The sequence below is a fragment of the Ursus arctos genome, unplaced genomic scaffold (genome assembly GCF_023065955.2).
Source record: "Ursus arctos isolate Adak ecotype North America unplaced genomic scaffold, UrsArc2.0 scaffold_10, whole genome shotgun sequence".
Classification (NCBI taxonomy): Eukaryota; Metazoa; Chordata; class Mammalia; order Carnivora; family Ursidae; genus Ursus; species Ursus arctos.
Genome location: NW_026622764.1, coordinates 53651658 through 53667928, shown reverse-complemented (window position 1 = coordinate 53667928; position 16271 = coordinate 53651658). Strand labels below are relative to the sequence as shown.

Here is a 16271-nt window from a genome sequence, read left to right as displayed (position 1 = left end):
GGGGTGCTGATAAACACCCAACATGTAGGCGAGCCTCCCACAACAAAGATTTACTGGCCCCAAGTGTCACTAGCAGTGCAATGGAAAAGCCCCGGCCTCGAGTGACCTCTTCTCCCACAGGCTGCCATCCATGCCATAGCTTCAGAAATGGAAGATGATGAGAGAAAAAGACAGACAGGAGAGAGAGCACAAGAGTAGGAGAAAAAAGGAAGGAAAAAAGAAATAAAATGAGAGAGGAAAAACAGGTAAGAATGAAAGAAGAGACTTGGGTGGTACAAAAGAAGACAGATTCATTAACTGCCAAAACTTAGAAGAGACCAAGATGTCCTTCAGCATATAAATGGATAAATGGTGGTACAGTCCGACAGTAGAATATGACTCAGCACTAAAAAAAAGGAGCTATCAGGCCATGAAAAGACATGGAGGCAACTTATAAGTATATTGCTTACAAGCATAAGGCTCCAAAAGAGGACGTCTGGAAAAGGCAAAACTGAGGACACCGTGGAAAGCTCCGTGGTTGCCAGGGGCTCAAAGAGGCAGAGCAGAGGATTTTTAGGCAGTGAAAATGCTCTCCTACTATAATGGTAGATACATTTGTGCAAACCCATGGAACGTGCAGTACTGAGCATGGGCCCTAGTCGAAAGCGTGAGCCCTGGGTGACAATGGTGTGCCACCATAAGCTCCTTGGTGGTGACACTGTCCCACTCTGGTGGGGGACAAGGATCGCCGGGGAGGCCATGCCCGCATGGGGACGGGGATCTATGGGAACTCTCCGCACCGCCTGTTCCATTTAGCGGTGAACCCAAAAGAGCTGGAAAAAGGAGAAAAGAAGCCAGAGCAGCACACTGGTGTTAACGGGCCTCAGCCTCCTCGTGCCTTTATTACTGCTGCGAATTTAGGAAAGCTGGTGATTCTGCTCCTCAGCAGGCACGAGCCGGCGGCTGACGGCCAGGGAGCCAGCCGGAAGGCGGGAGGTCTTCTCTGGCCAAGTGCTCCATGCCCAGTGCTCCTCGGAGGCCTCAGACCCTGCTAGGCTTCTTGGGGTCCTTGCTCTTGGCGGGCATGAAGGCGTAGAGCTCCTCGATGAGCATCTCCATCCGGGCGGTGACCTCGGTCACGGTGTCGATGACCAGCTTCTGCTGCAGCTTCAGCTTGTTGTTCTCCCACAGGGCCTTGTTCTCCTCCTGGAAGATCCGGTGCTCCTCACGTAGCACGTGCAGGGCCCTGTTCTCCTCCTGCAGGAGCCGGTTCTCCTCGCGCAGGATCTGCAGGCTCTGGTTCTCCTCCCGCAGGGCCTGCAGCGCCTGGTTCATCTCTCTCAGCAGCTCCAAGGACTGGCTCCCGTCGGCCAGGCCAGAGCCGGCCTTGACCTCCTCGTCCCCGGAAGAGCCGGACAGGTTGCTGACCATCTGGCGCAGGACCCGCAGCGTCTTAGGGTCCTCCTGGGGGGTCGGGGGCCCCTTGGACTCCTCGAAAGGGGAGGAGAGGCCTGTGCTCTGGTCTGGCAGCAGCCCAGGGACGTGAGGCTCCTCATGGGGTGAGGGGACGGGCTTGGGCTCCTCCCCAGGGCCGGCCTTCTCCTCTGTCTGGACCCAGTAGGCCTTCCGCTGCTCCAGCAGCAGCTGCAGGGCCCTGTTCTCCTCCCTGAGCAGCTGGAGGGTGCTGTTCTCCTTGCTGCGGTGCATCGGCAAGGCCGCGTCCTTCTTTACCACCTCCAGGGCCACGTTGTCCTTGTGCAGCAGCGGCGAGGAGGCCCTGCTCTCCTCCCGGCCCAGCGTGGCCTTGTGCTCCTCCCAGAAGACCTGCAGGATCTTGTTCTCCTTGAGGAGGGTCTTGTTCTCCTCCCGCAGGGCCTTGTTCTCCTCCCGCAGGGCCTTGTTCTCCTCCTGCAGCAGGTACTCCTTGGCCAGCCTCTTGTGGTGCAGCTTATGGTGGAAAGAGGAGGAGGGAGAGAAGTAGGGGGACTGGAGGCGGCAGTTCTCGTTTACCCACCGCCCGTCCTGGAAGACAAACATCTCATCGCTGAGCTGGACGCGTGGAGGGTTGTAATCCAGCTCGAGGTCCGCCTGGGAGGTGGGGCGCTCCATGGGGTCCAAGGGCACCGAGGAGAAGCGGTTCAGTGGGTAGGAGTGCTGGCTGACCACGCGGCGGCTCAGTCTGGGCAGGGCGGCCTGCCGGGCACAGCGCGGGGCAGGGTACAAGTTGTGCAGCCTCAGGAAAGGCTCGGCTGTGCCCCTCTGTGGGAGAGAACAGGGAAGCCCAGAGTTAGTGAAGGAGCTGACGCCCCAAGGCTGCTCACACGACACCCCACAGTTAACTCAGTCTGATGGTCCCGCTTGGCCCAGGGGACCCTTTTGCATTTGGCCTCGTGGAGTCCTCTCAAGGAAATGCAACTGATCCTCATTAGTTGCAGTGGTTCTGTTCTGTAAAATTCCTGCAAACACTGAAGTCACGAATACTAAGCCATTGCTCCTATGAGAAATGTAGCGTTAGGTTCCTGCCAGCCTCTAGCCACAGTTCTGTTAACCAGTCAATACATAACCTTGTATTTATAGGTATTTCTGTTGAAAGACACCTTATTTAGTGTGTATTACTGATCCATTAACACTGAACTTTAAGCCAACAGCACTGTCTCTCATGCCTGAACAAAGTATATCTACCCCATGTTTTCTCCATAAGGCACTGCATACCTTCTTTCATTTAGACTAGGCAGCCCTTCAATATACCGGGGGGGGGGGGTGGCATTTGAAACCATGAAATCACCTAAAAAAGCACAAAAGGTGTCAAAAATGTGGCACTAAATAAACGGTGCAAAGGACATCATTTTACAGTGTGAGAGCAGAAGAAAGGCTCCTACGTAGAATGTGAACATCAGAGGTGACTGGGTGACTCAGTTAAGCATCTGCCTTCTGCTCAGGTCATAATCTCAGGATCCTGGGATAGAGCCCCACATCAAGCTCTCTCCTTGGTGGGGAGTCTGCTTCTCCCTCTGCCTGCCACTCTGCCTGCTTGTGCTCTCTCTTTCTGTCAAATAAATAAATAAAATCTCAAAAACTACATTAAAAAAAAGTAGAATGTACTCATCAGGTGACTTAAATTTTTCGTCACTCTGTGCACATCTGTAAATGACCACCAAAGTGCCACAGGGATTGATCGGGTGGTTACAGATTTCAGTGAGTGGGCAAACACACAAATACGGACTTCATGAATAAGGGCAATCACATATATATTGTGCAGGTTGAAGGCATTGACTTGGAGTCAACAAATATTTTGATTCCCAGCCCCACTATTTTGTCAGTTACAAGAATATGGCAAGTTGTCTGCATTTCAGTTTCCACATTTTCAACTTGGGAAAACTACATCTACTACCTTTCCTCACAGAGCTATTTTTAGGATGAAAAGAGATAATGTATGAAAGCATGAAACGTGGGCTCTGGCACACTTTTGTCACCTTAGAGGAGGAACAAACATGCTTCTCAATCGACCCCAGCTGCAGAGCTGTACCCACAACGGGCACGGGCAGAGCAGCAGCATGAATCACTCCAACAGACACCCAAATCCCTGTGTCCAAAATAGTGGTGCTGTCCATCAGCTGAGTCTGCTCCCTTGCCCCATTCAGGCTCGTCCTTCATTCTTAGCTACCCTGAGTCTGTCCTTCCAGCAGCCCCTTTTCATATCCGCCAACATAATGTTAGGCTCAAGGCAGAGTCCAGTGGGTAATTTTGGACAAGAAGGGCACCATCACAGACATATCATTGAGCAGTGAGAATTCAATGTGTGGTAATGAAGACAGCAAAGGACACCAAAGAATTCATGAAGAGGAAATCATGATGGTGGCCCATACATCTCAAGACCATCATATAAAAAGGGGATCAGAGCCCCAGAGCTTAAATCCAATAAGCCAGTAGCTCTTATTCTTTCCATTATAGAACAATCAGCTGAATCTGTTTTAAATACAGGTATCTTTTTTTTTTTTTAAGATTTTATTTATTTATTTGAGAGAGAGGGAGAGAGCATGAGTGGGGAGGGAGGGTCAGAGGGAGAGGGAAAAGCAGACTCCCCACTGAGCAGGGATTTGGATGTGAGGCTGAGATCATGACCTGAGCCAAAGGCAGACACTTAACCAATTGAACCACCCAGGTGCCCCTTAAATGCAGATTTCTGAGTTCCCTACTTGTAAGACTGTTTCACTTGGTATGGGTTATGGTCCAGGAATCTGCATTTCCAACCAGTTCCCTCAAGCAATTCTGGCTGCAGGTGGTCAGGACAGCTCTGAGTCAGCTAGAATGTGCAGTTTGCAAAGTTGGAGGTTACACCAGGGTTAAAGACCAAGATGTTAAGACTGGGGGTCACAGGAATTCTCATCCTGGTCCCTGGAAACTCTCACCCTCTCTGAGACCCAAATTTTTTTACTAGTGAAGACGAGAGAACCAGACTCCCTGATCTTAAAGGCACCTTCAAGGGGCACCTGGGTAGCTTCATTGGCTGAGCATACAACTCTTGGTTTCGACTCAGGTTGTGATCTCATGGGTCGTGGGATTGAGGCCCATGTCAGGTTCTGCACTCAGCCAGAATCTGCTTGAAGATTCTCTCCCTCTGTCCCCCCCCACACACACACGCTCTCTCTCTCAGTCTAAAATAAATAAGTAAATCTTTTTTTTTTTAAAGACACCTTCCAACATTTAAAGTCAATGAAATGCACCCATAAAATGGAAATAAAAACATGCCTTGTTTGGTGCACCACACCGTTGTGAGGATTGAATGAGATAACGATTGCAAAAGTGTTTTTAAAACTGCCAAGTGCCATCGAAACGTAAGGTATTGTTATCAAGAAATGTACGTTTTGCTAATGGAAGAATTCTGAGGTGTACTCGGAAAGTGGTGAACAGGTGGTATGTGTCCTAGAGTAGAGGCAACAATTGCAGCAATGAATTTAAATAAAAATTGGATCATGATAGCTACTTCTAAATACTACAAAAGCATTTCATCTGAAGTACATTACAATGCTCTCCAAATATCAATGCCTCATTTCTTAGGTTATTTTCACAATTTTACAAATAGAGAAGATAGAAAACAAGTCAGGTTATCTGTGTTATATATATGGGTATAGAGGGAAAATATAATTTGCACGGTGTATCATGTTGGCTAGAATTCTTTAAAACCCAAAGAGCTAGATAAATAGAAGGCACGGTTCTATGCTATTAACTTTGCAATAAGCACATGTCATTAACTTTATAAGGATGTGCTTAATCTTCTAGAGAGTGAGGGTACAGGGGCATTCTGCAATCAGAACCTTATTTACTTTAAATAAATCCAGTCTCCATGGTTTTCATATTTCTCAATTGGGAAAGCACATTGGCTCTTGTGGCTGAAACTGCAACCAGAATGAATGTCACTGTGGGCAGCGCAGCCCATTTAAGATCCCTTGGTCCCAGTTTTCTGGGAAGATTAGCCACAGTCACTAAGGAGCAGATCATGAAAGGTCCTCTCCCTCCAATGCAGGCCTCCACCACAGCAGGATCTCGCTCTAGAAAACATTACTGTGGAAATGGTGGCTTTAGTCAACAGTGTGGATCCCAATCTTGAGAAGAAAAAGGAAGAAGGAAACAAGTATCGAGCTCCCATTTTGTGCCAGGCCTTAAGCTGAGCATTCTGCACACTGAGTTAATTTAACCCTCGCAACACTGACTTAATGAAGTCTTGCTATTATTATACCATTTTACAGATGGAGAAGCAAACTCAGAGTCGAAGTTAAATAACCAAAGCAAGTTCACCCACTAAAGTCACCAACCCAGTCCTGGATGCCTGAACTTACACGGGTGAGGCACACACCCAGGAAATCGCCATGGATTTAACAAAGGACTTGCAGTAGTTAGGGGGTGAAGATAGTTTTGTGTTAACTTCGTATTATGGAAAACTTCAAACATACACAGAGAGAGAGGGAAGAGCCCATTAAACGTCACGTACCCCTCACCCAGCATCAGCAGTTACCAAGTCTAGGCCACGCGCGTTTCATCTGTACATCCACCCAACGCTGCCATCATGCCCCCGCCACTGCGTTCTTTTAAAGCAAAGTGTAGACATCATGTTATTTTACCCAGAAATACATTTATGCATATCTTTTCGACAAAGTGTCAATACCATTAACAATGATCACTTAATATTGGCAAATATTAAGTGTTCAAAATTCCCCAATTGTCTTATTTCTATTTTATGACTATTTCATTTCGATCAGAGATATGCATCTTGATCCAACTGAGCATCCAAAGATGAATCACTAGTTCTTTCTACTGTTGATTACTGTTTAGAGTATCCATGATGGTCTTTAAATCATCATATCCAGCTGCTTTCATGCTGCCTTGGGTACCCAAGTAACTTTCGACTGTCCCCTCAGCAGAAATGCACTAAATAAAACCTTACCATGTGGGTGGCGGATCACTAGCTATGAACAATCTGGATACTCGGGCCCTTATCCTTATGCGTGCTATCAGGTGACCTTGGTCACATCCTCTGTATAATGAGGGGTCAGTGACATGATCTCTAAATGTCCTCTTGCTCTAACTTTCTCTGGTCCAGTGGATCCATATTTATAAATGGGCACCACTATGGCCCTAGCAACCCTCTTTACCAACCTTAACGTCCTGTCCCATTCTATAAGTGGTCGGTGCTTCCCACACATGCCATCTCGGTTACATGCCCACAGCACCCGATCCAGGAAGTATTGACAGGCTAATAGGTCCCCTTTGCTTCCTTCCCCAGAACCCAGTCCTCCTCTCATGACTAGTCCTGTATCTTCCCTCCTGTTCCCAGACAGGACTGAGAAGGAGGTCAAGTCCAGTGTTGCCTCATGGCCTAGTGTCTTAGATAGAACACAAAAACATTTAAAAATTCTTTAACAGTCATGTATTTATTTTAATGGTTATTAGAAGAATATACCTGTTTTATCAAACCCACAATCCTACGGATGAGGTTAAAGTAAATCAGCACCTTCTTCTGAAAGTGAGATTTAAGGGAAAATAACAAATATCCAGGCATTTCGGAGATGCCAGGAATCATGATTAAGCTCTAAGACATGACAAAATGCTAAGACAAGAAAAATTCTTTCTTTCCCCAATTTCAATCAGATTTAGCTGGACTTAGTCCTTCAAGAAAGGCTCTTTCTTGTATGGCCTGAGTGGCTCAGTCAGTTAAGTGTCTGCCTTCTGCTCAGGTCATGATCCCAGGGTCCTGGGATCAAGTCCGCATTCGGCTCCCTGCTCAGTGGGGAGTCTGCTTCTCCCTCTGCCTTCTGCTCCCCCTGCTTGTGTGCTCTCTCAAAATAAATAAATACAATCTTCACAAAATAAAATTTAGTAAAGATTGAAAGAAAGAAAGAAAGAAAGAAAGAAAGAAAGAAAGAAAGAAAGAAAGAAAAGAAAAGAAAAAAGAAAAGGAAAAAGAAAAAGAAAGACAGACTCTTTCTTGGCCTTGTGAAAACTCCCCACCCTAAGTCTATTTCCACTCTGAATGTTCTTGCACCAATTCGCCCTCCACATTTATGTTGATGAATCAACTAACATTAATTTGGCATCTGGTCTCAGACCCTGCCTCCAGGGAACTTTCAGTCACTTTGAAAATTCAGTGAATAGCACCAATTATGGCTTGGTGCAAATGAGGGAGGTCAAAGAGTAACAGGCTTTAATGTAGGCTATAAGATATGGGGCAAAAGGGACCAGACATCACAAAATCCAAAAAGAGTCCTGGCTCTATACTGTATGAGTGCATGACCTTTACAAAATCATTTCATTTCTGTGCCTACATTTCCATATCTAGAAAATGTAGATGAAAACATGATTCAGAGCCACCCCATATGTTTGTACAATGACCAACTTTAGAGGGTGCCAGTCACAACTGCTGTTGCAGTGCACAACCTGTACAACCAACCACAGCAATCTTCCTAACATCTGCCCTATTTCTTTCAGGGAGTTTGTTGTGGAGTTCAAAAATGAAAGGAGAATATGTGACATTTTCTTTGTTTATAGAGAGCTACAAAGATGATTACTGCAGATTCAGAAGAGAAGATGCTTAGATTTTCTTAAAGGAAGATACATAGAACAAGAAAACGGAAATAACACTTACTATGACTAATGACTATTATGTGATGATATGCTAATTGATTTCCATATTCTTATGTAATATCTTACAGAGAAGAACTGCCAGGTTGTACCTAGGATCACATAGCCAGCAAGGGGGAAGAGCCAGGGTTTAAAACAGTGTATCTAACTCCAAACCACACACTCATTCTCGCCCTTCACAATGCCCTGATATTTTATTTTGCATGTGTTGATATCATTACTTTGCAGTGGTTCTCTTCTACCCTGTCCCATCTTCTCCCCAAACGGATAAATTACAGTACTCTAAGGACAGTAACCTGTCCCTTTTTTATCTATTTATTTTTGATATGCCTAGCACACTTCACATACAGTGGAGGTATAATGAGTCCTTGCCCGTGAACTAATCAACCAAAATGCACGGAAAGGTAAGGAAGCAATTAGATTGAACGATGTGAAACCATTGACACTGTAGCCCACAAAAGTGGTGATTTCATATGACTTAATATATTTGGCAGATTTGGTGAAGTTATAGCTTCATTTCGATTTGTATTTTTAAACTGCACAGCTGTTACTGTCTGGTGGAAAATCTATAGCAGTGGGGCTTTCCTCTGTGAATTCCACAAAACCCTAGGTCAGTCTACGTAATCCTTAAAGGAGGCTGCCCCCTGCGCTCATGCATGCTGGTTTCCATGTCCCCATATTGAAACTATAATCCAATGAGGGTAGAGACCCCAAATTCCCAGCAGCTTTGGGCTGAAAAGTTCCATTTTTGAGTGCCCTTGAGAGAGTCACTTCGATTCTCTGAATGTCACCTCTAAAATAAAACCTAAACATAGCTGCTCTGCCTACTTCCTGGGATTGGGGCGAAAGGCCAAGAAAGTGGTAAGTAAGCAGTCATAAAGACCAAACAGTTGACCATTTCTGCGGGTAAGGCATCAATATTCCTGCCCTAAAGCACTAGAGCAAATGCTAAATATATTTATTTACTAAAGGGCTTTCCAAGGAGCATGTGAGCTAGGCAGACACATGAGGTATAAAACCCCAGGACTTCTCAGCCTATGTTGAAGCCAGCCCCTTCTCAGTAGGTCTCTTCAGCCAATGGTGTCATTTCATGGGCTAAGCAAATCTGTCCTTGATGTCCTTGAGGCCTAACAAGATGTCTGGGCCTTTCGAGAGAACTACGAAAAGTTCTTCTAAGCCTGGGAGGTAGAGCCTCTGGCAGCACGATACAAGCTCCCAGAGCAGCCATGGCCCTCATTTCCCATGGAGGAAAGATTGTCTCTTCCCTGATCTATGGGAAATGGCCTCCTACAGGGATACAGAACCAGTAGACGGAAGAGGAAAAGCTTGGCTTCTTTATGAAAGGATGGATACATAACAAGGATGCATGCCAGAAGGGGAATACAATAGGCCATGGGCTCCTCAAAGCTTTCCATCACCTTGTTAGGAAGACAACCAAGAGACTCTGCCCTCAGGAGCACCTGCTCACTGTTGTAACCTAAGATGCTTTAGTGCCAGGGATCCAGAAAGAGGCCTGGGCACAGACATCTCCCTCACAGAGCCTGAATCCCACCTGTGGATGGGAATCCCTCCTTAGCATCAGGCCTGGCCCTCTCCCTGGCGTCTCCTTTTTAAGTACAAGTGGTCCTGCAAGGAAAATGCTTGAAATCACCAACTACTGAGTGCCTTTGTCCATTGGCCTTGTGCCAAATGGAGAGCATGGAGGAAGAATGGCCAATGGGGCGGGGGGGGGGGGGGACACAAGGAACAAAGGGGAAGTGATTAAGACCAAGGTCTCTAACTAATACTGTGGAGTTTCTAAGGAACAGGACTCTCTGAGCGGGACCTTCCGGGATGGAGTTCTGAGGTTGGTGGTCTCCCATCTAAAGTGTTTGGGGAGGACTGGACACTAACTGGGCAAGCTTAGCTGACATGCTCTAAAGTTCTCTCCACTCCTGGAGAACTATGGCTACCACAGACCAGAAGAGATGTCTAAACGCCCCAGTAAACTCCAAACCTATTCACCCAAGTTTTTTAAACACCTACTTTCCCAACATTACAGAAGGTTATAATCAGAGAATATTAGCCATCTGAGGTACTGTTCAGGCATATGAAGCTGAGAGGCCCCAGGGTGCTGGAGGGAAGAGCTGGGTATGCTACTAATTTCGGATGAGGGGATGAGGCTGAGTCTCATTGTCCCATTGTTAAATTAACTCAGCTGCCTAGTACCACGATACAGCCAATGCTGGTTTTACTAAATGCTAGCAGGTAAGAGGATAATTCGCAGGTCAATGTGATTGATTTGGGGAGAATTATAAAATTAATAGCAATAAGGATAAAAATGTCACCATATGTGATAGTTTTGGGTAACTGTTTAACACAGGATCTCCTGAGATCCTCCTAGAAGTTACTCCAACTGGGAGAGAGGTGGGGATTGTTAGCAGACTCCATAGCTTCTCGTTCTTGAAGAACAAGCCCAAAGGAGAGTGAGAAGGGGAGGCCTGAGCGGGGCATTGGAGGGTGCTGTCGGAGCTCGTGCTGATCTGCTGTGGCCCCTTCTCTAAGGATCCAGCCGTAAACAGTGCCTTCATGAGACTCACTGAGAGCACTCATGGGAGAGCGAAGGAAGCCTGGGAGAACGGAATCATTATGTGCAGAAGCAACCAGGTCAGCTAGCTGGGGCAGGAAATAACCTTGATGGCTGGCAAGTGAATGCGCTGTTGGGAAATAGATCAGAAAACAGAAATATTTAATGTGAGAAGAAAAACTGGAAATCAATAATACCAAAGACCTAAGGGTGATAACAAATAGTGAACCACAGGTATTTGCAGTGTAACTGAGAAGCCCAAATGCCCAGTATGATTGGGAGCTGGGAAGCCAGCGGCACTTTCTGGAGACGCAGAAATGGATGAGCTCGGTGCCAGAATGAAGCAGCATGTGGTAAATACATGCAAGGGGCTTAGGGACAGGCAGTGAGGATGTGGAGAGAGGAGGTGCTATTTCCTAAAAGCAAGAGAACAGACAGAGAGAGCTAAGATGTGACCTGGCCCCATCAGGTGGCATATGCCTACCTCATGGTGTAGTGGAGAGAATGGATGCTGGCCTGGGTTCCAGCCCCTCACTCCAGCTCTGCCATTACTAGAGAGGCTGCTGGGATTCCCAGTTCCCAAGCCAGTACAATCCCTACCACACACTAGCATGGCCCAGTGCCTGTCACATGGTCAAATCAGTGCTCTGTCCATTTTTTTTTCTTCCCCTTGTTCACCAGGTCAATCCTTTCCCCCAAGCCATGCATCATCTCATTTGGGGACGTCTAACAAGTACACTGGTCCCTTCACAGTCCTGGCGGTGGCACAGTCCAGAGATACCCGTGCCCCATCCCCAGAGTGCCAGCCTAGAGCATCCTGGCAAGTGTCTGAAACCTGGTCTATGACTTGGGTCTCCTTGGCAGGTGTACCCATGAGGCCACATCTGCCCAAGTAGGGTATACACTCTGTGCCCTCTGTGCCCTCCAAGACCCCCCCAGCAGCACCAGGTCCTGCCGTGCAGGAAATGCCTGGCCCCAGAACCACCTGGAGCCTTCTTAAAGGACTCCCCAGTTTGTTCCCCTTCTCTCCTCCGTCCCGCTGTCCTCTTTCTGGGAGCTAAGCAGGGAGACTTTTTCCAATCTTTCTATCACATGACCACTATTTCAAATCCTATTCCCTCCTCCATCCCCAGCCCCACCCCCAGGTTGGCACCCTCTTCCTGTCCCTTAGTGATGCCAAGATTGATCTTTGTGGGCTGTGAACAAACCATAGGAGCAACACCCACCCTCAGGGCAGCAGAGTGACATGGCATTTCAGTGGCAAGAGTAAGACCTAAAAGGAAGGTTCCTGGAGCTATAGGAACCCTGTGGGCAAGCCATCCCGTCTAACTATCAGGACAAAGTTAGCTTATATTCTAGGCTTCATGAGCTGAAACTGATGAAGTGGCTGCACCTTATAACAAAGTTATAAGGATAATGTGAAAACAAAGAGCCAGAACGTTCTTGGGTCCTGTTTTCCCTCCTGCTGAACATACTTGCCAGGATTGTTACAATTATCTCCACCTATTGAAAGAATGCTGAAGGTCTTTGTTGTAATCCTGTTCTTCGGAAAATCCTTAAGAGATGGTCTTAGAAAACATATATGTAATTTTATTATATGTATTTTATGTAATTATGTAGTTATATATTATATATGTAAGTATATATTAAATATACACGTTATAAATAAATACATGTATGTAGGATGCCCACAGGCACTCGATCCTTTCCTACACATCCCGTATCTAGCTTTTAGGTAGTTACCTCCACATTGGATTCCTCCAGCCTACATTTCAGCCCCTCTGGTTGTACAGCCATGATCTTCCAACAGGGCCTTAGGTGACTCTGGAAAAGCAAGGCTACCCCCTTTATGACATAGCAGCAGGAGGAACAATCCAGTCAGGAGATCCCCGCCAAGGAAACGGCTGCTTAGGAGACCTGAGGAGGAGACCTGAGACTCTCCAGCCTGTCAGGACTTCATCTGTTCACTGGCCTCCCTCCGGAGTCCCCCTTCCACTCTTGTCTTTGGTATACAGCAGGCCTCAATTCTCTTGGCACCTCCAAATAACCCTGTACCTTTTGGTCCAGGTCCTAGGCTTTCCACTCTTGGATTCAGCCATATGCATTTGGTTCCAAGTCCCAGTTCTAATTCTCCCCCCGAAATCCGGAGTGGTTGGTTGTACAACAGCAAGCACCAAAAGATCAAAGTCTGGGAAGAGTGGCTTATTTCAGTGTCATAGATACTTTAAGTGGTATGAGGGCCGGAAGGTCTTACCAGGTCACCAAACCCACCTTCCTCATTTGAGGGATGACAAACCCAAGACCCAGAGCGGCTCAGTGAACTCCCCCTTGGCACAAGGCTGATTGGCAACTAGAGGTCCTGACTACTCTGCTCATTCTACAGTATCTTGCTACAGTTTTGAAAGAGGAGGGCTATTCTGGCTACAAGAAAGTGACAACCTTCTGTGATTATCCCTACCTGAGGTAGAACCACATTGATTGGGATTTCTAGGCTTTCAGATCTGGTATCTCTTTTTCTTGTAATATTTGGCCTCGAGTGCTGTGGAAAAGAGAAAACAAGACAATTTCTGCTTCCCAGCCCATCCTTTGAGCCTCAATTGCTCAACCTGAAAAACAGAAGACTTTCTACTCACTTATCCCCTCTTGTCAACTATGTACATTATGAAAATCTGTGTCTGAAAGAATGTGGAGATGGTATCTGACAAGATGCTGATCTCTGGACAGAAATTCAGCAGGTATTATAGTTGGTATAAAAACCTTCCCTAAAGTCTTTGGAGCAGAGATACCCATATTCCCTACCTTTTCTAAGATTATAACTTCTACCTCAAGTAAAAAGCCATACCAGTGTTAGGTGCCAGGTATAGGTCCTGTGCAGGAGCTGGTCACCAAAACACTCAGAACATTCCAGAGGTGACATCACAAAACAATATGGTGTTTTTCAGGGCTCATGGTCTCTCTGAGCATCACAGGTGGGAACAAGGCATCTGACGGTCAGGAAGAGTTCACCCTGGTTGTGTCTACCTGGTCAGTCACGGTCAGTGTGACACACAATAACCCAAACATTAACCCCTTGTTTGTTCATCCTTGCTGCTATTCCCATCCCCACTGCCTGGCTGGGCTGAGATCCCTATCCTCTCTCTAGAGCTAGCATCTTCTACTTGGGAGTTGTATCACTCAAGAAGGAAGAAACCCAAACTGAACTCATTCCAGACTAAGAGAAGATATGGAGTCTGAGATATTTTCTGACACCAACCAATTCTCAAATTCTCTGAGGCCAACCGGATCTCCTATAATTCAATTCTGACACAGTCTACCTGGAGTTGGTGTCAGGTCACCTTAAAGGGCTCAGTCCCACAAGACGGTCCCCACTTCAGATACCAGACACCACTCCCAGGCCACCAGTATTTCTGACTCACCAGCTATGAAAGGGGGGCTCCCACAAACCCCTCCTCAGCTTTACTAATTTGCTAGGATAGCTAGCAAAACCCAGGAAAACACCTTACTTACAATTAGTCTTACTACAAAAGATACAACTCAGAAACAAATGGAAGATGCTTAGGGCAAGGTGTGGGGAGAGAAGAACACGGAGCTGCCACATCCTCACAGGTCCTACTGCCCTCCTAGCTTCTCCAAGTGTTCACCAACCCAGAAGCTCTCCTGACCCTACCACGTGAGGGTTTTTATTGAGGTTTAATTACCCGGTCATGGTTGATTAAATCATTGGCCATTGGAGATGGAAAATTTCCAGCCCAACCCCTCCCTTTCCCGGAGCTGGAGGGGTGGGATGCTGAAAGTTCCAACCCTCTAATTACATGGCCCATTCCTCTGGCGACCAGTGCCTATCCTGAAACCATCTAGGGGCCACCAAGAGTCACTGCATTAGCATAAACCCAGGTGTGTTCCAGAAAAGATCCTTTGACCACTCAGGAAATTCCAAGGGTTTTAGGAGTTCCATGCCAGGAACTGGGAACAAAAACCAAATACATGTTTTTATTATACTGCATGTAGAAACTGCATTAAGACCAGAGTGCTGACGTCTGGGCTTCGTGAAAGGGGCGGCCCTGCTCCCTGGCCTCAATTCTGTCAAATCATTTGCCTCTACAGACTGTTAAATGGGAGCCTTCTTCTGTTTCCTAAGCCTCTTATTAGGCAGAGAGCTCCAGTTCCACATTATGCCATTTGTGGGGGAAGAGAGCAGTGGACCAGGCTCAGCCAGATCCAGGGACACCATAACTGCCCCTGGAATCTTCCACACCTAAATTACAAGCAAGCCTTGCTTTAAGAAAATCCAATGTACAAGAATTCAAAGATACATGTATGGCAAAACCAAGAAGGTAATTACACACATCGTCAAAGAATTGATTGCTCACTTCCAGCAAGTTCAGTTGAGGCCCTTCCTCCGACAGAAGGTGCTTCTAGGGCCCAGGAGCATGAGCTCTGCCCCACAAGGCAAGGTCCTTCCCAGAGAAAGGAATCTGCCAGTAAGCCTGATATGTTTTATTACTATTATATATATAATAAATCATTCCTATTTATTACTTTCATTTGAAAGGGGAACTTCTCCAAGTGTTTCTTTTTTTAAATTTCATTTTTTTCATTGTGGTCATAAACATATAACAATAAATTTATTATCTTAAGCATTTTTAAGTATACAATTCAGTAGTGTTAACTATATTCATATCCCTGTTGCAAACAGATCTCTGGAAGTTTTTCATCTTGCAAAATTGAAAGTCTAATTCCCCCTCCCAACCCTTGGCAACCACCTTTCTACTTTCTATTTCTGTAATTTTGACTACTTTAGACACCTCAAAGGAGTAGAATCACACAGTATTTGTCTTTTCATGACTGGTTTATTTTACTTAGCATAATGTCCTCAATGTTCCTCCACATTGTGACAGGATCTCCTTTTTTAAGGCTGCATTATATTCTTTCGTATTTATAGATTATATTGTCTTTACCTATTCACCTACTAATAAACATTTGGGTTGTTCCTACCTCTTTTTTTTTTTATTTTAAAGATTTTATTTATTTATTCGACAGAGATAGAGACAGCCAGCGAGAGAGGGAACACAAGCAGGGGGAGGAGGAGAGGAAGAAGCAGGCTCATAGCGGAGGAGCCTGATGTGGGGCTCGATCCCGCAATGTCAGGATCACGCCCTGAGCTGAAGGCAGACGCTTAACCGCTGTGCCACCCAGGCGCCCCATGGGTTGTCCTAGCTCTTGGCTATTGTGAGTAATGCTGTAATGAGTATGCAAATATCTCTTCAAGATCCTGCTTTAAATTCTTTTGGATATATACCCAGAAGTAGGATTGCTGGATTACATACAGTTTTATTTTTAATTTTTCGAAGAACCGCCATACTGTTTTCCCAGAGCTGCCGCGCCATCCTTTTACATTCCCATCAACAGCTCACAAGTGTTCCAGTTTTTCCACATCCTTATCAACACTTGTGTTCTGTTCCTCCAACGGTTTCTAGTGGTTAACTCTTGTACTATTAGAAGTTTTCCCTTAGAGATGCATCTCACAGAAGCACCTGCACCTGGGAAGTCTAAACAAAGAGGGAACTCGCTGTGTTCATTTCCTAGGGCT

General features: G+C 46.2%; 1 protein-coding gene across 1 annotated transcript in view; it reads right to left on the bottom strand.

Annotated features, from left to right (window-relative positions):
* Positions 1-416: 416 nt before the first annotated feature.
* CBY2 (chibby family member 2) overlaps positions 417-16271 on the bottom strand; it is a 75125-nt gene continuing 59270 nt past the window's right edge. Inside the window, exon 4 of the mRNA XM_057306762.1 lies at positions 417-2238. Within this exon, the coding sequence (XP_057162745.1) occupies positions 1021-2238 (1218 nt within the window). The 3' untranslated portion in view covers positions 417-1020. The remainder of the gene's footprint in view (positions 2239-16271) is intronic.